Source organism: Psittacula echo (assembly GCF_963264785.1).
Source record: "Psittacula echo genome assembly, chromosome: 8".
In the NCBI taxonomy this organism is placed as follows: domain Eukaryota; kingdom Metazoa; phylum Chordata; class Aves; order Psittaciformes; family Psittacidae; genus Psittacula; species Psittacula echo.
This window is the reverse complement of record NC_137744.1, coordinates 7,848,509-7,873,751: the sequence shown is the minus strand read 5'-3', so window position 1 is coordinate 7,873,751 and position 25,243 is coordinate 7,848,509. Positions and strand designations below refer to the sequence as shown.

The following is a 25,243-nucleotide window of genomic DNA, read 5'->3' as shown; positions in this document are numbered from 1 at the left end:
AGCTTGTTACTGATTTAATACAAGCTAGACAACAAATGGCATTGCAGAGTACAGTAGAAGGACTGGGAAATGATCGCATAAAGAAAGAAACAACTACCTAAGCTACAAACACTGGCCATAAATATATGCACATTTTTAGTATTATTATGCATACAATATACATATTTGTAACTGTGGGTTTCTTCAGTTATCAAGAAGTTACAGCCAAAACAAATGTCATTCATACATCCAGATGACACACAAAAATACCTTCTGCTGTGAAATATATCAAACTAGTATATATATCGTATAAAGTGTAAGAGCGTACAAAGTCATCTCGACTGCACTGCTACATTAAAGCAAAACACTGCACTCCAGCAAAAGTATAAATAACTCCTGAAGAACCGTAACAGCTAAGCTAGAATTTAAGCATGTAAAAATGCACTCTTCAAAGGTGATTCTCAATGTATAAAACTCCTCTTCTACAGGATTGTAGATTGTCAAAATACTGTGTCTGTCACCCCAGCTTTCATGAACAAAGCAAAGCCACACATACTGCAGCTGGAGTTCTTAAAAACATACTGTTCACATGCTATGCACCACAACCAACCAAGGCTACAGCTGGTTTTACCTACACAGTACATAGAGTGAGTGAAAACCACAAGACCCAAAACCACAAACCCCAAGCTTCTCTTGATCCCTTGAGCTCATCTTTGCAGAGGAATCTGAGGATCTAAAGAATCTGAAGACATTATGCCAGCCTAAGTGCTCCATAACCATACCCTGCAATTCATAGGTCAAGAAAGAAGACTCAGGATCAGAGAGTCCTAAATGAAATCTGTCTCAGTTCGATTTGAGAAGAGCAGGATTAGGCAACAACTTCACTTTTTGAAGAACCCAGGCAGCAATGGTTTAGAAGGGACACAAGAATATAAGGAAGCCATCTGGCCCAGTAAGGCATAACTAACACTAGCAAAGCGTAACAGATACCTCCTGCTAGATTCTCTCCGAAGATTTTCTCTTGAAGCACATTTCAAGTCTCTAATAATGACAAATTTCAAGTCAAGCCTGCTATCTAGCAGCATCCAGGTGTGCTGAGACCACACTAAACACCAGCTAGGAAGGCAGATGTGAGCACTACGGAGAGTAAAAACTACTGAGATGCCTCATTCCAAACACAGAGGTGTCAATGACTGACTGCTTGGCAACAGCATCTTACAGCATTTTGTTTGCCAAGCGGCTAACAAGGTTATGAAGCTGGCTGTTGTCACTTGCAGACTATGAATCTAGCTATCGTACAAAAGTGTTGAGCCATCTTTCATGCAGCTTGGAATTCCAGTACATCAATATACTGACCTCTCTATGAATGAACAGCTCCTGGGCCTTCACATCAGGTGATAGGGCTTCCCAAACCAATGGGGAAGCTTCTACCACAACTGACCAAGATGGAAGAGGATGGTGAAATGGCATTTCCTCACAGACGCTTTGAGGATCCCATCCTCACTGTAGGAAGAAAATAACCTCTTTGAGAACCATCATTACCATGCTGAAGAGACTGCACTCCAGGGAATGAGTAAAGTGCATCAGTATCCGGAGCATGTGAAGGAAGAATTTATATTGACATGTTGTGCAAGTGCTGGCTGCTAATGTGATCTAGACTTTGCCAGTCACAAACTCACGAGAGCACTAGACAGATCTCCTGTCAAGTGACTTGACAGCTAAGAACTTTCCCTGGAACAGGAAGGTCCTGATTGATCCCTAGTTGAAATCAGTCCTAATCAATTCCAGTGTCTGCAGAAGCTGCAGGTTAGATTTCTAATGATTCAGCTCAAGCCAGAGATCAGAAGGGTTCCCACTAATCAGTTTCAACTAGCTACTTGTCCTGATAAAGGTACAGGAGTATCTCCCTCCTCCAGACATGAGGAAACAGCATCAATGAAGGCCAATGACAGGGAAGATGAAAGCGGCCCTGCTTTTCTGAGGGCCTTTGCAAGCACAGATAAGGTTGTTACCTTCCTCCTTTCTTCTTCAGCGTTCTCAAAAATTTCCCTTTCTCCTTCCCACAATCAGAGGGAAAGGTTCTTCTGTCAAATGACTTCTGCTAAAGGAATTCTTGGGAACAGACCGGCAGCAGAACAGCAAGATGCTGGACAACTCACCCCAGTTCTTTGCTCACAGTATTCATGGGGGAGCTACATCTGGCTAAATGCAAAACCAAAATTTGTGAAGACAGATAGATACTTGGGAACAAGCAACAAAAGGAATTCAACACTCCTGACTACCCTGAGAACGTAGCAGCATGCATATAGAGATGCAGGGAACTGAAGAGAACTGGTACTGATCTTTAATCAGTTTTGAAGGTGAAGGGTATAAACTTGTCCTAGGGCCTGCAATGATTAGAGGAGGCCAAACAAAAGAGCTATGAGTTTTACAGCAACTTCTTGGGTGATCAGTTTCAGAAGAAACATTTTAAGACAGGGATGAGCTTCAGACTTTAAAGACCGATAGAAAATATAAGTTGTTCACTGAGCACCTTTCAACATGGCAGAAGAGCCACCTGTATCAGACCACAAAGTATGGAAATCTACTTTTACGAAATGCTACAATACTCTGCTTTAAAGATTTTGACAAAGCAGTCCTCAGCAGTGTAAAGGAGGAGGAACATGCGCTGAAGTGACAATGGAGGCTTGAACCTTCCCTGGAAGGAAAGAATTATAAAGCCAAAGGAGTGAAAAGGGATTGAAAGTATGACCTATAGTTACCTGACAAGGCAATGAAAACTTCTGGTCTCAACTGTTAGTGATGCACAATGAGCCAAAAATATCAACATACATGTGGACTATTACTGAAATAGAAAACAAATGCCCCTAGAGAGCCCAAACTGTAGAAACACATTTATATTAAAACATAAAGCGTCTGAATTTAGACACCAAAAGTCTGGCATGAAGAACCCAAACAAAACAAGCAACCCTGATAAACCTCTTGTATCAATGCAACAAATTAACTGAAAGGCCACTGTGGAAAATAATCAGTTTAACGAACAACATACGAATGAGGAAGACAGTAAAAAACACAACCTGCTTAAGATTACGAAACTGTCTCAGAAACACAGGCTCCCAAAGCCTGCCTCCTATTAGCTTTATTTTCTTGTTCTGAGTTGCAAGAGAGCTACACATCACTTACCATTAAATATGACCTTTTCACATAAATATCATGATTAGCTAATTCAGTTTTTGATATTTGAAAAGTGGAGAGGGCACAAGTGTGTATCAGAACTCTCACAGGTGTGTGCTACAAAACACAACTTCTTCCTCAAGGCCTCTTTACAAAATGTTTTCCCCCAGCAACCCTCCACTGCCTATGCAGCAGTCAGTTTTACTATGTTCAGAAAGTCATCAAAATTAGCTTTTCCTGGACCAGCTTTTGAGAGTAAGCTACAGACCAGAAAAGAAGACATCTGTTTCTTACCTGCAACGTCTTCCCCAGCCCCATACAGTGAGCAAGAATGCATCCAGAACCAGGAGATGTCTTGGTTTTTTTCACAGATTCACAACAGCAATCCCACATGAACTGAACCCCTGAAGAAAATGATTGAAAATTTTCTCATTAAATACTCAGTTTATTAAAATTCACCTGGTAAAAGACAGATGTGAGCGCTGTAACGTCACGGTAGCTCTTAGAAAAGCAGTGCTCAGGATAATTACTGATTAATTTCTGTCCAATGACTTGTATGCGTGGGGATCTTCGTCTTGAACTTCAGTATAGTCACAAAACTGTGTAGTCACAGTTTTCACTGAAGATGTGGCAACTGGGTGAGAAGCTATTACAGTGCAGACTGCAGATGACTCTGATTTTGGGGACAGGGAGAAAAGAGGAAGACAAGACCGAAAAGTGGAACGGACTTAATGAAAAAACTGAAACGACCTTGGTATAATAGCAAAATTATCTGAAACGAACTGTAAGAACTTTTGCCCAGACACATCAGATGTGAAGTTCCATGCTTAAAGAGGAAAAAAAATCAAGTAAGAACTGTGACAGCTGAAAAAAACGAAAGGAAATAAATGCTACGTAACAAAATGCATTAACATGAGGGTCTGCTGGGTGATTTTTTTGTTCTTTGCAATAGATTTACTGGGAATTGTATTCTACTATGCTATACTTGGCAAAGATAAGGCTTCAATTTATCCTCTTGTGTCTGGTTCAAGGCACATTCCTTTAAGTTTCTTACTAAAATGGAAAGGTTACAAGCTTTGAGGAAATAAGCTGTAAAGAAAATTCTGCTTGCCTCTTCTCCTTTTCCCTTGCATTAGAAACAACGTAGGGAAAGAAGTTGGCTTGATTTGCAGTCATGGCAAGTACCAGGCAAACACTGTGAGACTTTGAAATCTTCACTGAAAAGTGTAAGAAGTCAATATACTAATTCCTCACTAGAATAGGTAAACATGTATTTGATTCTGCCTCAGCACTGAGAACTAGATGATTCTAAGGACCCTTTCAGCTTTATATTTCTAAGGTTCTCTGCTTGTAAAACAGAACTATGTATTGCTGGCCTCACATACTTTTGTTCAGATGTTCAAAAAAGAAAGCATTAAAAGTGACATTTGCCTGCCAAGGAGCTCTTCTCGTGATTCTAATTCAGGTTGTGTATTGTGTACCAGTCGAGAGGAAAACAAATACATTTAAAACTTATTGTCTTACCATCTACTTGGTGTGGTTTCAGTCTGGTAACTATACTCCTGTGAACCTGCACTAATGGTTCTTTGGTTTCTTCATCTTCATCTAAAACCAGCTTAGTTGTAATGGGACATTTCAGCGGTGAAGCATCCTCTATCTCTATCACCTATGAGCAGAAACAAGTCATCACAAGAATACTTCATGCATGAATAACACCTAGCATTTGGAAGAGTGCTTTTCCCCACGGAAAGGAAAGCAGCAGGCAATTGAAACAGCTTCCTAAAGATGTCAGTAATCTTAAAACTCAGCAATATTAACCTGCACTAAACTACAAATAAAACTTGTGATTTTCAAGGTTACATGTAAGTACTTCTAAAATTACTTATTAAATTGAGGTAGAAGTTATCATCTTAAACATCAACAATTCAACATCCAAGCATTCTGCAAAGAAAACAGAACATACCTCTCTCAGTTTCTCTCTCTCCCGTTCTCTTTCTGCTATACGTTTTCTTCTTTCTTCTTCTTCTTTAAGTGCATTTTGTGTCTCTGTTCTAAGCTTATCATCTTTAATAATTTTCCTTATTTTCTTCCTGCCTTTTCCAGGAGATTTGGAATCATCATTTTCCTCATTCTCAGAATTACTCTATTGCAAATTAAACAAACTAAGTATTAACAAGAAAATTATGACACAGACCATCAAATCTTTCAGTTTTAGACAAGCTCCCCAAAATTTCTACGCACACAGGTGGAGTTCAGCTCATAAGAAAAAAGATAACTCTTCTCTTTAAAAAGCAGGTTAGTCAGCATGACAAAAGTGCCATCTCAACTATAATGTATTCTGAGATACGGAAGATAAGCCCAGCTGAGTACTGAAGGCACTGTTATAATTTGATAGTAACTAATGATGAATAAAGAACTAGTTTTCTATTCTAGTGGTGCTAGATCGGATCAGCCATCACCTACTCCGCACATAGGAAAAGAGACCCTAATACTAGGAAAACCTTAATCTACTATCTGTGTCACCTTCTATGTTTAGTTTAAAAATGCCATTTATTTAAAAGGTATCATGCATTTTTATCAAGAATTAGACAGGAAATGGCTTTAGTTAAATGCGATGCTTTTTTCTCCATAATGGAGCCATTTTACAAATTTTAGCAAAGAACTGACTTCAAGAAAAGTATTTTTTTACTGCACTTTCTACAGAGCTGTTGGAGCTACCCAAGTCCCCAATCCAGAAGAGACAGGAACTCCTTTTCCCATCTACTAATTCAAAACACAATATAGAATCATAGAATCATTAGGGCTGGAAAGGACCTTAAGATCATCCAAGTTCCAGCCCCGCTGCCATGGGCAGGGACACCTCCCACTAAACCAGGTCACCCAAGGCTCTGTCCAACCTGGCCTTGAACACCACCAGGGATCGGAGCATTCACAGCTTCCCTGGGCATACAGTACCTTATTGTTGTTTTCACTTGAAGAATCCTCTTGAACCTTGATACGCCTTCGTTTCTTTTTCTGTTTGTAACTGCGCTGGTTTTCTTCTGCCTCAGCTTTCTTGGCAGATCTATAAAAAGAAGGAAAAAAGCACTATTACCAATAACAACTCACTGCCTCACTGAAAAACAATGATAAAAAGTACATTAATTCTATGGCTAAATAATAGAATATATACTCCTTTTATGGCATCAGGTGTTTACTTTCAAATTCCCTCCTTCCCCTCAACTCACTGGACACACATAGCAACAGCCTATTCCAGACAACCCTGATGAATCTCAGAATTGTTTCTACTGCTACCCACCATTCCTCAACTGGTACTGACACATTTGGCATAAAGATGCCCATTTTTTATTAATCTCTTGTGTGTTCTGGCTCACTAAATCACTGTGTACCACAAAGTGTGGTACGAATTCAAAATACTCACATTTGCTGCAAAGTTAATCAGCAGATACCAAATTATAGACAAGTATCATCAAAAGTTTTAAGGACTGATGCAAAGTCTTTAACTTTTTCTATCGCACTGCCTAAATGGCACTATCAAAAACCAAAACTCAAACAGCAGGATAAGCATAGCTATCTTTTATTTATACCTTGTTCTTGGACGTTGCTCATCTTCAGACTCACTGACCTCTTCACTAACTGCAGACTCATGAAACTCAGAGTCATTTGAATCATCGCTGCTCACTTTAAAAATAAAGGGTGATTTCATGTTGAATGTTACTTCAAAGTTAGCAACATGAGTATCTTCTGATTACACAACAAACTGCTTACAATCAACAAGCACTGTAAAAGTTCATTTCAAACAGCACAGGACCCAGTAAACATACTAATAAGCAACAGGAATATAAGAGGTAGAGTAGAAAAGCTTCATGTGCAAGCGCTACCTGAGCCCTGACAGATAGCATATTACGCCAACATGAAGACTTGAGGTCTTCATGTGATTATGCATAGTTTACAAGCAAATGACAGAAAGCATTATATTAGGAAGTAACATATTTCAAAGACAGTGGGTGAGGAGGAGAGAACACAATGGGGAACAGTACAGAATTTCAGGTAACAAAATATGATTTTTAGTTAAGTGGAAGCTGTTGTTTTGAACGTTTTAGATACAACTTTATAATCACACTTTACAATTCATGCAACAACCCTTACTTACTAACAACATCTGCAATTATATCACCATATTTATGGCTTGAAGTTTCTTCAGGTAATGCAAATTTAAAAGGGACTCAAGAGACAATTAAAAATACATCTAAACTAGCAGCATTAGGTAATACTTCCATAACTACTTTTCGGAGCTATCACTGGCATTTATAAGTAATTAAGACCAGTATGCCACTTAGCACCTTTATAGTTTCTCTTTGACCTTGAATGCAGTGGAAAGTTTAACTGTTTTATGAATAACTATGTTTAAATGAACCATTGTTTCATATACATGGGGAAATGTAGTATTAATAACACAGGGATAAAAACCATGAAGCTGAAATAAGTATATTGTTCTACTTGAGACTAGTGAACTTAAGAGACTTACACCAAAGAATCCTGAGAATTAATCTGGCTGCATCTTATTTGCCGCTGTAATTTACTATTAGTATTCATGGAAGAAATGTTGATGGTAGACTTATGATTTCATAAGGAAGGAAAGCACGAATATACATTCAGATAAAAATGAGAGTTTGCACAAAGGAAAATGGCAAACAAATCACATTGCATCTTTCAGTCTATAGAACACCAAAAAAGATGGCTGGCAGTAGCGCAACACCAAGAACAGGGAAGTACCATGTACCCTTACTTCCATTTGCCATGAAACACCATCAACATCAACCACACTGACCACTGATAAAAAGCATTTATCTTTACTATCGCTCCCCTCCCCTGCTCAAAACGGTTAAATGCAAGGGGCTGAGACATTCTTTGTTCTTGCATGCAAGGATGGAAATCTCCAAGCCAAGCACCATTTCACAGTGCCATCTGGTGTTCAACTACAGCTTGTGACGTTTAAATTCTAAGCTGGAGAAATTCCTGAAGCACAAGGGCCTACTAACAGTCCATGTTAAAGGGAGAAATTACACAAAGGACAAGACTGACTTTCACAAAGTGGATGGACTGGGCTGGCCTCTGTGATTTAAGATTCATATTCTAAGACTCAACACGGTTAATCCAATTCAGAGGATACAATAAGTGGAGACAGCTGCATTTGTATTCAAGATCTCAAATGAAGCTATTAAACCCAGATAAGAGAATTCTAGACTTAATACACAGGAAGCTCATGCACAGATTGTGAAATTACAGAATTCCAGATCTCCATTCAAACATGCTTTGGACTTATTTTATAGAAGCAAGTACTTGCTGTGACAAAGCACATTTAGGTTACATACCTTTCCTTCTATTTCTGCGCTTTCCTTCTTTCTTCTCTTTTGGTTTTGCCTTTTTTTCTTCACCAGATTCTCCATCACTCATTGTCAGCTTGTGCCTCAGCAGCCTGTGTCTGTATCTAGGCTTCTTTGATTCTTCTTCTTCTTCCTCTGAATCTGATTCAGAATTATCTTCCTTTTCATTCTCTTCTGTCAGAGATAAGAGTCAGTAACACATGCACACTGGTTCATTTTTTTCTTACATAAACGTGCCAAGAATTAAAAGCTGAATTAATTGAGGCTCAATTCTGTGCTTTTCCAGGAAATCACAGGCAACAACATACTGTTGTTTCCTCAAATTTTAAGTATTTTACACTGGGAATGTCTGCTCCAGTGACTGCGTATGTTAGTCACATCTCTCCTGTGTGTTCGCACATCTTAATGTATAGATTATGCCTCACAAATCCCTAGGACTTCTCAATTAGTGACAAAACCCAGATTATTAACCAAAAAAAAAAAGACACTTGCAGGAGAGTAAAAGAGATGATAACCTTCATGGCATCTACACTGGCCTCTATTTGGCAACTACCAACTAATATCAATGACATCTTTTTGCTGAAAACTGAAGAAACTTTAGAAATTGTAATTTTCCCAAGTAAGCTTTGAAATGACAACAGGCAACACAGCACCACTTTTTCCCAGATGCCTTTTGGTGCTCACCATCATCTCCTGTGTTTTCAACTTGCTTTGCAGTTTTCTTTTTTCCTTTATCCGAGTCATCATCTGAAGATGCATCCTCATCAGAGGAAAGATTGGCTTTGATTTCTTCTAAAAGCATTTTCTTGGCAATTCTTTGAAGTAAAACAGAAAAAACTATTTATTCCACTGTTCAAGGCAATCTATGAACGATAAGTGTAATCCTATACCATTCTGAACGTCAAAAAAAAGGGGTTGAAAGCTGAACAAAAGAGACACATGATGAAGAGTCATTGTGGTTAAGTCGGTATATAAGCAGAACCTCAAGTGTAATGTGTTAACTTGATTTTAGAAAGCAACATGTGTAAATGCTTCTTAGAAACAACATTTCAGGCTGTACAGCAAGACTGGAGACAACTATAAAACGTACAGAGATAAACACTTCATTTTATTCATGGTCTATTGGAATGGACTCTTGTCAGTTTGGGACAGGCACCTATATGAATTCTAACTGCTCATGAACACGACAATGCAGCAGACCAAATCCTAACACTCAAACCATTCCCCCCTCCACCAATGATGATTATGCTTACTTGATTTAAATCAATGAGACTCATTTCCTGAGGTACAGAATCTACCTGACTGGTGTACACGTAAACAGTAATAGTTCTTAGATCAGTGCATCACTGAATGTGTGTTTTCAACAAGGAGATTATTATCGAATAAGCATTAACTCACGGGTTTAAAAAACCAAACAAAAATGAGTATATTGCCTCTATGTCTACATATCTCACCTTCAACTGTGTCACTGTTCTAGTTGCCTGGGTTCACCCTACTGGTATTAAATGCCTCAGGGGAAAAAAAACCCACACTGAATGCCTCAGGTAACTACCAGCACCTGCCTAAGAGCAACTATAGCAAATAAAATATATGTGTGTTTACTCAGACACACAAAAACATTTTATGGAACATTACAGGACCTGAACTTTAAAGAAAAATTACAATCTTATTTCCTGTCCCACAAAGCGTTCTCCCAGCTTCTTGCAGTTTCATTTCAGCACAAGAGTGTTTTCAGCTAACGTACAAGTAGTTACTATGGAAAAAATGATTGATTTTCATGCTCTTGCAACATAAAAATAATCTTACATCAACCTAGCCAAGGCAAGATATAAAATATGTCAAATGCCCAGGAAAATAGTGGACTTCTGAGAACCTGTACTTCCAGGGGAAAAAAACCTGAAAGAATGAAACAAGGCCTTCCTCATTGAAACATCAGAAATATTAGAGTTTTCATCCCATGGTCATCAATTTTAAATGATCAAATCTGGTCTGTTTTGCCTTTCAGGAGAATGGGAAGGATTTTATACCAGCCAAACCCCATGAAACTGAACCACAACCTAGGCTTCACTTGGAAACACCAAAGGAACAGTGATCTCTAAGTACAGCTTTTTACACAGTTGAAAATTAAATTGTTACTTTTGTGTAGCGCATGTAAAATAGGTTTTAAGAAATCCGAATTAATTTTTCAGCATGCAACACGTCCCTAAACACAGGAACTTTTCAATGCCATTTTATTGCCTACTTCTTCAAGCAGTAGTATAAACACACAAAATATGCTAAAACTACTGTATATTCGGTTATTATTAAAAGATGGAAGTAAATGGTTTCATAAAGATTAAGGATTGCTCAGTGAGGCACAGACTGTCCCCATTAGCATTGAAACACCCCCCCTCTTTTGAGCAGTGGCATGTGAAGAAACAGCTGATTAAAACTATAAAATGCAGTACTCATTAGAAGCTTTGATTCCATATACATCAACAGATCACAGTGTGAACCCAGTGAAAACTTAAAAGTCTATAGATAAGTAACATCCTCTTCCAAATGCTTCTCTGCATTAGGTCCTTCCAGAGGATTTGGAAAAGGGACTTGGTTATTTTTGTTGTTTGTTTGTCCTTTTTTAAACCCACCACATTGTGTATAATAGCAACAAGACTTAGATAAGAAACTGAGACTCCTTCCATCTCTTAATGGTCACAACTTCTTCTTCAAACTGAAACTGCTTGGAATGTCACAAGGTGGCTTCTCTTTAAGAGCTTTCAGTGTAAATTAGTAACCTTGAATCCTACTCCAGGAAACGCAGATGGCAGCAATTTGGCTACTTTTCTTGTTTACAAAAATAACAATATTCCCACCAAAGTTTGCTTTGGAAGAGGAAAAAAAAAAAAAAAACCAGAAAAAGCAGAAACACAAAAAAGAACTGCAAAATTTCAGCATTCAATCTGAAAGCACTGCCTAGAAACCGGCCTCTGACTTACTTTGGATTGTCCTCAGATGCATTCGCAAAGTTAACACAACTTGTATATGTACAACCATACTTACCTCTCATACAAGTCACCTATAAAAATTTGGTTACATATTTTTAGACAAAGGATGATTTTGGTTCTTAAAAGAAGACACACATTTTAATTTGTTCTTTTATAAAGATATTTTCAAGGGGGGCGAAGGAAAGCAAATGCACCATTCACATAAAAATACCATGCACAAAATGCACTACCCATAACCAGAAGACACTGCTATTTTCCTACTAATCACCATCATAACCCCCAAGCAGACTGGGTAAACTTACTAGTATCTAATTATTCATAACAACATTAAGAAGTTATTGCTTTTATACTCTGCAACAGAAAATTAAGAAGTATTTTTTTAGCAGGGATAAGGATTCAACCACTTTGAACCAAACTGAGATGGAACTGTCTGTTCAGTGAAAGAAGCCACATTCTCTTCAATGCACTCCACTGGTACAATGTTAGGCTAAAAATGTAAGCCACTGCTGAGACATTCAGAATTTAAAAGATCCGTATTTTTAATGTAACTACACATCTGACAGGAATTTAAAGTGTAAGCAATATTAGTAGCAAACAGATTAAGCCTTGTTAATGCATCTGACAAACGACTGATAGAACAAGCGGTTTATATGTATTAGAATAAATTAAGTACTGGACTCTTGAAACTGGTTTTAAATTAAATCCTATGTGGCTCAGGAGGATGTATCGCATTTCTATTTTAAGATACAAACCCATTTAAAGTGACCAGGCTTCTAAGCTAAGAAACTTCATATGGCAGCTTTAATATTTTAGTATTTGCATTAACATCAACTCAAGTACCAAGAAAAACAAGCTATGACAGTGTGAAAACTCTCTCGCTCATATTCTTCCACAGAAACCCGTGAGAGTCAAAAGATACCATACTATTTACTCAAGTCAAGGACATAAAAGAAGTTCTTGGCCAACCAGATGTAACAGTTGAACACTATAAACAGATTTAATTAAGAAGCACAGAGAGCTGCATGACCTCCAGCACAGGGCTTCAGGTAGTGAAACAGACACCCTCCTGCATGTCACTCATTTCTGCCACTGATCTGCTGTGACCTTGAGCATGTCATGTAGCCCTGCTCCATCTTATCTAAACATATGGTGAGATTTGCTCAAAAGGGCATTTTCCCAACACATATTTATACAATGCCTTGCAGACTGGGACTGTAATCTCAAACAGGACATGATAAAAAAACCACATCTAGAATAAAATAACAGCATATAATTTTCTATCAATCGGAATTTAAATGTATTTCAACTTTGTAAGAATGACACTAACAATATACATCTATAAATAATGAATTGGTCACTATGTATTTTTCAACTTATGCTCAAAGAAAACACTTTTAAAGAGAGAGAAGCAAACCAGAAGTTACCCAGGGGTTGCTTAGTCCCAGTACAGGACTACTTTCAATTATCCTTCAGACACTGCAGCAAAAACAGAATAGTAGGTGCAGCTTCTCATGATGGGGAGTTAAGTTCACACCATAATCTGCACCATTCTTGTTCAGGAATTTGAGAGTGCCAATATGATGGACCCAGTAACACTGTCAAAAATCTTGGTGAGACTATGCTATGACTGTAATTCTCCTCAGAGTCATAATTTTATATGTTAGTAAATGATCATGATGCACTATTACCAACTGCATTACGTCAACTCACACGTAGTGTTCATAAATACCTGCTAATTACCTGTAGCAATCAGGCTGCCCAAAACAAGCCTTTGGGTCAAGGAGGACATTTTTATGTAGCTAATAAAAGCCACTATTCTTTTAGCCACAGCACTACTTAACTAAATGGGCCTTTGGTATGTTACTAAAAAATTTAGAACCATTTAGAATATACTTTCAGAGACTAATATTTGGATGAAATGATATTAATAAAAAAAAAAAACCAAAAGAAAACAGTGAAAACTGCCAAACACCTTGTTCTGAATACTGTGCTGTCTTTGTTGGAACAGTCCGATTTTCAAGCTGTCAGAGTTGTATTAAATTAAATGCTGGGACAAGAAAAACGTTTTACAAAAATTTATTGCAACCATCAAATATTTAAAGGCATTCTGCATTTAATACACTATTGACTTCTTAATAAACAAAACTACTGCAAACATATTAAACAGTACCATTTAAAAGATCAGAAGGACCAGTAATAGATAATTACACAACATAAGATGAAAGCATACAGCACTGTATGTCATATTATGACCCACTTGGATATTGCATTTTGGCAAAGATGATTTCAAGACTATTAATATTCATGTCATGCACATCCAAAGGTATTCAAATAACAGAACATCTAAACTAGAGACTTGCAAACATGAGAGTTCCCACACTACAAATACCCGGTAGGTACTAGGTACCCTCTTTGGCCTGGAAGAAAATAGGCAACTTATCTGAATAGCAGGTAAACTATTTAAACACTTTGTGTTGAGTAAACAGAAGAACAAGCTTTTAACTTCTTGAAATTTGTGCCATCTTTTTACAGTTTAAGTACCTGATTTTGGTGCCAAGTGCAACGCATGACGAATTGAGAATCAGACTGCAGTTACCAATTAACATGTCTGAAGGTTGACAAAACTGTTTATTGACAAAACAGCTCCCCATCTCATAGAGTCAAAGTATTCCCTAAATAAAAACTTCAACAGAGATTCATCTTAAAAACAAAGTACAGAAACTGGTTTTTAAACCTCAAATTCACATTAATGATTTGATCGTTATCAATTGGGTTAATTCATTTCCCAATATAGTTCTTAACTTAATACTTAAGATCTGCCAGTGACATTTGTAAAGTAAACACTGAACTTTGACAAGTGTATTTGCTTAGTTATCAACTGAGAAACACTTAAAAAACAAACAAAAAGGAAAAAAGGAAGGAAAAAAATCAAAACAGGACTGAAATTAAAGAACCAGAATCTTCTATGACCAACGTTTACATGTTCTGCTTATCACCCTGTGCTGTGAAGTCCCTCAAGAGCATCCCTCTTTGAAATCTGAATTATTGGATTAAATTTGATGACTGAAAACAAAGCAAGAACTACATCAGCAGCAATGTTTTGATGCCAAACTGAGGTCCATGAAGGATATAAACCAGTGGTTTGAAAATTTACTTCAGCCACAGATCAAAACATACAACTCTGTGAAATAAAGATTCCCTCTTCTAAACTAGTAAGGGCTCAGAAGCAGAAAAAGACTCCAGCAGCAACTGTGCAAAGCTATGAAGCTGGTCCCACACATGCAATATGGCCAAGAAAAATCAATCAGTTTCTGAAATACTGTATAAAAAGTTGTTGAACAACTCTTCACCTAACTACAATAGCTTCTAAAAAAAGAAACTGTGGCTCGGAATTGAGCGATACTTCACGTTGTGCATTCACGCATCAGGCAACGAAGCTTCTACGTTTTCTAACCAGGCTAATTTTGATGGCTACAACGGCACTTCATTTTTATTGAACTTGAAACTGAAGCACACATAAGCCACAGTTCTGAAAATGCCTATGCAAAGACTTAAAATGTGTGTATGTATCATTAGTCTCTGATACCAGTTAAGCCTATGCACAGTGCTTGTAGAATCAGAGCCTTAACTCTCACATTAGTCACTTCAGGTGCTCCGTAGTGGATTAAAACTCAGTTTAATGAACAACTGAAAATATCTAATCCTGTTTTCCCCTATATTTGTGTTTTCTCTTTATTGAGAAAAGGTGTTTCAATTAAAAAAGCAAATTAGATAACAGTGATAAAACGAAGTTCAGTCGGAAAATCTTTAGCACTGCATATGCACAGATGCAAGTTTTTACCTTCTATAAGGTACTTTTACCACATAACTAGCGGAAATTCACATTTATCAGAAGTAGATTTTTACCTGCCTGAGTGAAATCCTTGCCACCTTTAATGGGAACATAAACCAGACAGTGCTGCAGTGCATTTATAACACACCCTATGCAAGGTGTGTTAGCTAACACTTCTAAATACTTTCTTTGCATTTCTGGATTTTGGCCTCTGTTTTCTGGCCCCTTGTTCAAACTTGCGGGAGGCCCGTGAGCGAGTCTTTACAAGGCAGGCAGCCGTGGTTTTTACAACCTGCTTGCTCTTCCGTTGCGCCGGTTTGCGCCCACGCCTAGGGTGTGTTATAATCTTTTTTAAGTCCTTACGGATGGTATCATACCTATTCTCAGGATCGTCATCATCATCATCTTCCTCCTCCTCCATTGGAACAGCCCTTGATTTAGTCTCTCCCTCATCTCCTGGAGGAGGAAGGGGAAACAAAGAAACAGAAGACATGAACACTTAATACATGTAAACCAGCAATAAACACCACAGCACACGAACGACTGTCTCCAGGAAGAATTCCCATATAAAACCAGCTTGGTAATATCACCACTTTTCTACTAGCAAAGAACCCAGTTACCTTGACATATAAACACATATTTTAGATATGTATTTTTATTAAAATAATATTGTAGTATTAAAAGTCTCTAGCTTTTCAAGCAGCACTTGCTTGGATACTACACAAAACTTGTACTACTTCCCTTATTACATACTATGAGATTGGGGCTCTTCTTCACACCAAAACATAGGGAGACTAAATACTCCACCTACGAGTCAGAAATGAAGTTTCCTAAGAAGTTCCTGCTCCATGTCAAAAGCTCCACTACTGAAATCGTGTAAATTGAAAAGGCCCAAACAAGTGCATTACAGAATCACTCACCAAACTTACAAGCTACCCTGTTGCTAATTAAGAAGTAGTCAAGAACAGTAATTCTTGCCTATTTTGGCTTTCTGGGTATCAAATCCGATGCATGTACATTTGTTGTGCCTGTGTAAAGACTTATGTTTTGGAAACTACACGTGCTATCCTTACTGCCAGTATCAAAACACAGATGCACAACGTGCATATTGTCTGGATGGAAACCTCATCAAAACCAACAGCATGGGAAACGTCTTAGAGCAAACAGCAGAGTACAATACCTGCCTTTAAGCTCCTCTGCACGCCCCTGGCTGAACTGAGAGGAACTCAGATTATTTCTAGCACACTCCCAGGTCTTTCCCCTTTCTTTTCTCTCGTGATTCTAACTCACGTATCAGTCAATAAAATCTGCTCATTAGTAAAATTAAGCAAAATCCTAATGACCTGAGACCACCTTATTCTTAACCTGTATTGATTATCTTCTACCTGTAGGGAGAGGACTAAAACTAGGCTGTAAGAGGCTTGTTCCAAGTTGTTTTAACATGTGCTTTTCCTGGAACTACCAAGCCAGATGACTGAGAGGACTGTGGTAAGGGGTGATCACAGAAAGTCCCTCACTCTTAAGCCTGGATAAAGAGTAACATCCTGTTGGTTGAACCAGATTCTAAGTCTTATTCAACAATCAACTTGCATAGCTTGTTCAGACACAGGAAACACCTCTTCATTTATTCACCTATTAAGCCAAAAGAAAAATGAAGAGAAAGGGCAAGTTTGCCTCTTTTAGAGATAATGTGACAAAGGCAGGTTCTCACAGAATCATATAATAATTAAGGTTGGAAGAGACCTCTTGACACAGAGGTCAGAGTATTACACACACAGAGACACAATTAAACTTCGGACCTTAGAAAACAAACATTACAGGGCTGTATATTATGCAGAGTACAAAACTTACATCCCAGCTGCTACCCTACAACGATGCAACATGTGCAGAAAGCTCTATGAAACACTCTTAGAAGCAAACAAATAGTAAATAATTTACCTGTCCTGGTAATTAAAACAGAAAATAGATTTCTTTTTTCTTCTAGCTTAAAATTCATTTGCTAAAGATGCAACGTGGAAAATAACCTTCCTTTCTTAAGACCTTTAAAACCAAGTGTTCAAATTCAGCAGTTTTGAATTTCTTTCTAACTTCCTAAAGATACAACACACTGATGAAGGAGTTCTACCTTGGCAAGGATTACTACTACTAAACTTACGAGCTGACAAATTGGAGCTCACTAGCTACCTACTGCTTAAAACCATCTTCTGCTCAATAATATCTGGGCAACCAAGCAAAGGAACAGGCTGTTGAAAGCTGTGCTGCAAGGCAGTATCTGCTGGCATTACAGGCTACAGCTTCTCAAGCCTCTCCATTTACATTGACATCCTCCTTTCCAAGAGTGATAAGCTGTATAAATTGAAATGGGTGCTTCCAAATCAGTACCAGAAAACCTATCTATTAGCACATGTAAATGAACATCTCTTGCACACCTGATGACTGACAAAATCCTGCACCAGCAGACAGCATTAAGTTTTCAGTCACTGGCATAATTTTCTGCTCATCGCTGCTTCCATCACCTGTTGAATTCTGTTCATCATTTTCTTCCTTATCAGACGAGGAAGTGATAACCACCTTTTTTGACACTTTCTTTTTTAAGTCACCCTTTTTACTTTGTTTCATTGACCCTCTTTTCATCTTTTTCTTACTGTCTTCACAAGACTCCTCGTCAGAAGAAGACGAGTCATTCTGTTCCTTCTTGGAAAGTTTCTTTTTGTGACTGATTTTCTTCTTTTCTTTAGTTTCAGCATGGGTTTTCCTCTTCACGACATCTTCAGAAGAACTCTCCTCTTTTAGGGGAGATTTCTCAGCATCAGATGACAAATCAAGCTGCACTCTCTTAGACACTCTCTCTCTTAAATTCCTCCTTTTCTTATCTTTCACCACTGGCTTATTCTTCGTTTTGTCACTCTCAGAAGAATTGCAACTTCCCTTCTCTGGAGATGACTTTTCAACATCAGAAGAGGAATCATCTTGTTCTTTCTTGTAACTTTTTGTTTTCAGCTTCTCAGATTTCTTCGCTTTGCTTTCGGATTCCTTTTTATTCTTCAATCTGTCTTTCGAAGAATCAGAATCGTGCTCTTTCTTCACAGATTTCTCAGTGCTCTCTGAAGATGAATCTTCTGGTGCCTTTTTCTTTTTCAGATCCTTGCCCTTCTTAACTTCAGTTAGCTTCACACCTTTAGAACTCTCCTCTTTCTCCAGTGAAGACTTCTCAACATCAGAAGACTCATCATGCTTCCCCTCTGCAGCGTCTTCTTTCAAGTCTCTGTTCGTCCTTTCCTTAGCAGCTGACCGCTTGCCAAGTTTTTCATCTTTAGAAGAATGATTCGTCTCCTCTGGGGAAGACTTTTCAGCATCGTCATCTTCAGAAGATTTAGCTCTCTGTTTCTTCAGATTTAACTTTCTCTTACTATTTACCTTTTTCCTCTGTTCTTCCTCAGAGGAATCATAACTATCATCTTTTCGTGAGCATTTTTTCTTGGCTTTTTTTGCAGACTCAATTTTACTCAAAATCTTTATTTCTTTTTCTAACTCAGAATCATAGTTTGAAGAATCCGAATAGTTCTGACGTTTCTTTTTAGCAGCAGCAGAATTTTTTGCTGATTTGCCTCTTTTAGCATCCAAATCTGAACCAGAGCTGGAACTTTTTCTTTTTCGCTTGCCATTTTCATCCTTCACTGGCTGATTCTTTAGAAATTTTGAAGTCTTCTGATCATTTGTTGGTGTTTCACTATTGCTATCGATGTCTGAAGAACTGCGACTCATCATAGCTACTTCTTTAAGAACAGCTGGCACCTCATCAGAGTCTGAGCTGTGATCTGATACATATGGCTTTTTGGATTTAGAAAGTTTATTAGGCCTGGGGCCATCAGCGGTACTGTCAGAGGAGTTTCGTTTGTCATTTTTCCTCCTTGGTTGCTTTGATGATTTTCTCTTGCGTTTTTCATTACACGTGTCATTGCTGTCTTCTTCCGAATTTGATGTTAAAGGACTGAGGTCCGTTTGGCGCCTTAGCGGCGTGGTCTTCACCCGTGGCGATCTCCTGAGATCAGATTCCTCTACAGGTGAGACAGTTTCGTTCTCTGTGGAAGGCTCACTGCCAGCGTTATGATTTTGTTTTCCAGAATCACAGTTTTCTGCTTTAGGTACTACATCCGCATCCTTACTTCCCTTTTCTAGACTGCTGTCCTGATCTTCAGCTTTAACTGTAGACTCTGAAATGGAAACAGGAGTCAATTTTACAATCAACTCTTTTGTTCCTTTAGCCGATGACTTTAACTTGGTACCACCTTTGGCATCTTTCACAGGAGTGTTCAATTTTGTATTTGCATTTAAAGTCTCGTGATCAGTTCCTGTATTTCCATTATCTGGTTCATCTGATGCAGTCTGGACCTCCATAGCAGATTCCAGATTCTCAAAAATATCTTCAGGAACAGATGAGGGAATGGACACTATATCCATGTCTAAAGCCTCTGTACTATTAGGTTCATACTGAGGTTCTTCACTTCTGCCAGACTTTTTCTCTTCACCAGAAGCATGCCTGTCATCCGTTTGTTCCACTGTTGGAACACTTTGATCCATGGGCTCACTGTCAGGCTCTTCTGATACAACTTTCTTCTGTGTCTTTACCGTGTCACCCTCTTTTAATGCCACATGTTCCTTTCCTTCATCTTTTTTCACCTCGTTTTTTTCTGATCTAACATCAGATTTTTTCTCTTTGGTATTTTTATCTTTGAGTTTAACATTCAACGCTTGAATCTCCAGGTTCAGACCTTCTTTTAGTGCCAGATGAGCTTTTTTCATGTCATTCAGCACAGATTTAAAAGCTTTCAGCTGACAAAGTTGCATAGTTGGGCTTCGTTCTACATTTTCCGCAGCGTTTTTCAAAAAGTTTACAAAGCTGGAATTGAGATTTGCTGTCGTTTCAACCAGCTTTTTTGTTTTCTTAAGCAAGTCTTTTGGCACCATAAGTGCTTTAAAAGAATACGTTAGGGAACCTGAATAGGCATCATCTATTTTTTTTTCCTCCCCGTTACAACTGGAATTGTTTCTCTTTGGGGAGAACTTGACTGTGTGATCATAGAGTTTACTTTTGTCACTTTCAACTCGGATCTTTTTTTTGTTTTGTTGCAGTAACTGTTCTAGATTTTCAAAGACACTGTCACATGCAGTGACCAAGTCCAACAAAGGCTCTGGATGGCAAATGTAACAGTGCCACTGGTTATTCTCATCCAGTATAGTCGATAGCTCCTTTCGACCCAGGTTGCGTAAAATGCACTTTTTACAGAAGGCGTTATGGCAAAAGTCACAGCAAATCAGATTTCCACCTTCAGCACACCACCTGCAATGAGACAGAAGAGATATAAGAGTCTTACCTCTGTACTAACAAAGTGACAAATCTGAGTTTACCTGTTTCTCACTATTTGATAAAGGACTTGCATTTTAAAAATTCAAGTGATAAGCAGCTATCCATCAACGGAAAACATACAATCATAGAATAGTTTGGGTTGGAAAGGACCTTAAGATCATCCAGTTCCAACCCCCCTGTGAAGCAGATACGCCTCACACTAGACCATGTTGACCAAGTCTCCATTCAACCTGGCCTTGAACACTGCCAGGGATGGAGCATTTACCACTTCTTCCAGCAGCATATTCCAGTGCCTCATCACCCTCACAGTGAAGAACTTCTTTCTTATATCCAACCTGAACTTCCCCTGTTTAAGCTTAAACCCATTCCCCCTTGTTCTATCACTACACTATTAAAAGCGTGACTGGAAAGCACTCAATTGAGAACTTGGAAGTCAGGAAATTAAAGTATGAGACTAACAGTGCACAAAGGGGTCAGCAATACCCAAATGCAACTTCAGCAGTGATTTTAGAATCAGAGAAAAATACAGTAAGATTTTATTTTCAGTGTTTCTTCTGAGAACTGGGGGAGGTTGAGGGGATGGAGGAGTGATTTCTTTTATGTTACAGCAAAATGAATTACCTTTAGTCTTTCTAGCCTTAACTGGTCTATCACTACTACAGACACACATGAAAAAAGAAATGGTTTTGGATCTATGTCTAGCTTGCATAGTCTTTGATGAAGACCTGAGAAGTGGCTGACAAGCTCACTCACAGGCATCACAGCCTGCTCAATTTTGACTGGATTACACATTTAGCTATTGGACATAAGGGCAGAGAAGTACTTCAGTATTTCAAAAGTGGAAATCTTGGAAAATCAAGTTTCTGTGGCTCACAAGATCTAGAATGTCATACCCACCTTGAAAGCATTTGTAAGGTGGCAATGCCATTTAATTAGAAATGTGACGTCTTACATGCATTTGCTATTGGGTTTCTTTAGAAAATGCTTTCCTGTTAATTACCAGAACAGCAATAAAATATTGACAAAACCCCTGGGCTTGGCTGAGCATTTCTTGGAGAGAAACAATTCTTGATTAAACTCTTAGGTACTGATCTACATCTGTAAATAGTTTCTTGAGCAAAAAATCCCACAAACCAAACCAGAAGAGCTGTGCGGTTTTGTGCACTCACCTACACTGCTCATCCATTCCATCGGAGTCACGGCTAATGTCATCACTCATGTAATATTTGTAGCAAGTCTGTAAAGAAAGAGGTATGTCAAGGAATCTTTTTACTACATTTCAGTAATGCATGGTTCCTGCATGTCTTAGAAGCAAGTCATTAAAAGCAGCAGCTGCAAGGCGTTCAGCATTCTAACCTTTCTACATTCATGTTAATCTAACAAACACCTTCCACAGACACAAGAGGTCCTAAACCATGACTTTTTATTCAGATGCCTCAAGGTTTATTTAAAAATCATGTAGGTTTTTGTTTGATGGCTGCACATTTGCATGCTTTAGAATATCAACTGAATGTTTCTCTTCAAATCTTTTTCCATCTATTTCACAGGTAAATCAACATCACACCTTCCCCAACACAACTAATCCTACATAAATTACAGTTTTCAGCTGTATGCTCCTTATGTTAGCAATTGATCGCATAAGTCTTTAGATAAAAAGGTCTTCAGGATTTATTCTGATGTTAACATCCAAGGCTTCAATTACCAAGTACAAATTAAGCATTTTCACTGAGAAAGTGGTAAAAGTAAGAAAAATACACACAATTTGGCTATCCCAGCAGTGGCTTCAGTTGCTGAATTCTTTAAACCAAATTTAAGGTTTGGGGTTTTTTTCTTCCAGTTACTACTAAAGAACGTTCTCCCAGACTTGAAGCTCTACTTGAACAGGGATTAACCCAAGCTATTAGCTGAATTCTGTCCTTTCCTCCAGTGAATTCAGTATCCAGAAGAGGCTTCAGCACCTGAGTTTAAAATGATGATGCCTCTTGATCCTGAGCAGAGTTTTACAACTGTTCAAATAAACTAAGCAAACAAACAAAAAAAAAAGGCCAGTAAAAATAGACATTTGGACATTTGACACAGCATTTACAGCGAAAGGAAAACAAGTCTGGACCTGGTTACCTGAGCAGGAGAAAAATAAGGGAAGAACTAGGCACAGAGAGCAATGGAAGTCATGGAGTATGCAGATCATGGATCTCCATTGCTCTCTCTCACACTGACATAAAGCCTATTCAGTTAAGATACAGAAAACTCATGGGACACAACACATGATGTAATTCTCTGGCAAAGCTCACAGTTGAGAGCTGCTACTGAATCCACCACCCTAAACAGGTTTCCCGAATGAACCAGGTAACTTGCATGTAACGCAGGAACACGTGCAGCTACATGTTAAGGATTCCCAAGTGCAGGAAAAAGAGCTGGGACTCCACAGAAGACTGAAAACAGTCATCTTGTGAGCTGATTTTTCTGAAGTGTATTTTATAAAAGAAATAAGCCAGAATGAACAGAAGAAATGAGCCAGAACATTAGACTAAATGGACACGCCTGAGACAGTATGTCAGCTGAATATGAAACATCAATTGGGAATTGGGGGAGAAGCAGGAAGGAAGAGTGCTAAATGTGTGCTGTAATGCAGGTTTGGATCTACCTTTAGAGGTATCCTCAGAAATACAGGATCTTTACAACTATAGAGATAAGCAAGAGAGAGATCTCTTTATATCTCTTTGAAAACTGAGAGGTCTCCATAACAGGAGATAGGGATGTCTCCTTCCCCTCCTGTTTCCCACCTCTTCCCATTGCAACTTAGGGCGAACTGAAGCCATCATGAAACCATATAGCTGAAGACCTAGATGCTGGTTTGGGATTATGTACTAGATCATCATTACACAGGCTGCTGGGAATCAAGAAAGTCCAGGAGCTGTACACAGGTGAAACTGATGTAGCTTGGAAGCTACTTTCCCACTTCTTATTCCAATGTCGTTTTACGTGAATTGCTTTTACCCCGAGATCCAGAACTGAATCTGCTCTTACAATACATTATGAGTAGGCAGAAATTTCAGATGGATCATTTAACATAAAAAAATACACTGAGAGACTTAAAACTGTAAAAATCAATCACAAAGAAACTACAATCAGTTTAACTGGGGTGTATGAAAACAGGAACATCAATTTGTAAGCTGCATTTGCCTTTTTGGTTTCTGCTTTTAGTTTCCTTAATTGTAACAGTTAACAACTAAAAAGCTTTTTGGCTAATAAACAACAACTACTTCCACAGAGATCCCACCCAAGCCAGCTAATATGACATTTCACACACAAACAAACAGGAATAAACTGTAGAACTGTTTACCACATACCTTACAAATAAGAACTTTCAGTGTAGGATGTCTATAGATTGAATCCTTTTGAAAATGGTTCACCTGTTGGCCACAAGCTGTACAGCTTACAATTCCATGTAGTCCTTCCTCTATAGAGAGGATTATAAGCCACACATTAATTGTTTTGGTTTTTAATTTTCTTAAAGAAATCTCTAGATAACCATTTCATTTCCTTACAGTGTTTTGGCCTGTCAAGTTTTTCATATGCCTTTTCTTTACCACCCAGCATTACAGAAATCTCTCTGTAACCACTCACCAATTGAAAGAATTTTCCTCTCATTTCTACACTCCAATTTGGGGCCAAGACACAACTTTTTCCCTTTGAGAGATTTAATTTGGATTAACTGGTCACCTCATGAGAACACACTTAAAGAAGAATCATCACTAAAACTCTTTCAAAGCAGCCCTGATATTCTGTACAACCTTCCTCATTTAATCTTTACTCGTAAAATGCCACTGGAATTCATGTTTGTATTAATGGTATTTCTTTCACATACAGTTTTAGTTTCTCAAAGAAAAAGATGGGAAATCATTACAGAAAATGCATTAAATTCTTCTAGTAGTACCTGGAAAAAAAAAGGCTACTTTTTGTTCCCTTCTTGATGGTGGGTTGTTTCTGTTTGTTTGGGGTTGTCTCTGTTTGTTTCGGGTTGTCTCTGTTTGTTTGGGGTTGTCTGAAACTACAGTTCTGCCATCTTCCTGATTACTCCCACACTTTCTGTACTACTGTGCTCCTCTATCTACATTTGATCAGAAAAGCTTCCCTTTAATGTCAATCCCCCAATTTGCTTTGAAAGGTGGTGAACTTGAGGTTGGGAGGCTCACTACATGCCAGGCTGCTAACCCAACTCATTAATAATACTACGAGACCATTTTGTTTTCAGTAGCAGTGATGCTTTCAAGAAGAGGAAGATCATATGTGAAAGCTCATACACTCAAGTTCATACACTTGCGCAAGCTTAATTTGGAATCAAGCAGATAAAGGTTCAATCTGAGATCACTTAACTGTGACTTGTCCTTTGACAAGGATGTTGTGAATGCTCCATCCCTGGCAGTGTTCAAGGCCAGGCTGGACAGAGTCTTGAGTGACATGATTTAGTGTGTGATGTCCTTGCCCATGGCAGGAGGATTGGGACCTTGCGATCTTA

The 25,243-nt window shown here is 38.3% G+C and overlaps 1 protein-coding gene across 9 annotated transcripts in view; it reads right to left on the bottom strand.

Annotated features, from left to right (window-relative positions):
- Positions 1 to 25,243, bottom strand: part of ATRX (ATRX chromatin remodeler) — an 85,488-nt gene that overhangs the window by 39,113 nt on the left and 21,132 nt on the right. For 7 of the 9 annotated variants that reach the window (XR_013957516.1, XM_080624617.1, XM_080624613.1 and 4 more), the window contains 11 exons: positions 24,075 to 24,184; positions 21,894 to 21,961; positions 17,786 to 20,697; positions 15,734 to 15,812; positions 9,225 to 9,355; positions 8,529 to 8,714; positions 6,741 to 6,834; positions 6,109 to 6,217; positions 5,117 to 5,296; positions 4,678 to 4,819; positions 3,448 to 3,557 (listed from right to left, as the gene is read on the bottom strand). Coding sequence is in view for 8 of the 9 variants with exons in the window: in XM_080624617.1 (XP_080480743.1) it covers positions 3,448 to 3,557; positions 4,678 to 4,819; positions 5,117 to 5,296; positions 6,109 to 6,217; positions 6,741 to 6,834; positions 8,529 to 8,714; positions 9,225 to 9,355; positions 15,734 to 15,812; positions 17,786 to 20,697; positions 21,894 to 21,961; positions 24,075 to 24,184 (4,121 nt within the window). In the remaining variant the exon portion in view is untranslated. The remainder of the gene's footprint in view (positions 1 to 3,447; positions 3,558 to 4,677; positions 4,820 to 5,116; positions 5,297 to 6,108; positions 6,218 to 6,740; positions 6,835 to 8,528; positions 8,715 to 9,224; positions 9,356 to 15,733; positions 15,813 to 17,785; positions 20,698 to 21,893; positions 21,962 to 24,074; positions 24,185 to 25,243) is intronic. The other 2 variants (XM_080624614.1, XM_080624620.1) reach the window with 2 other exon arrangements.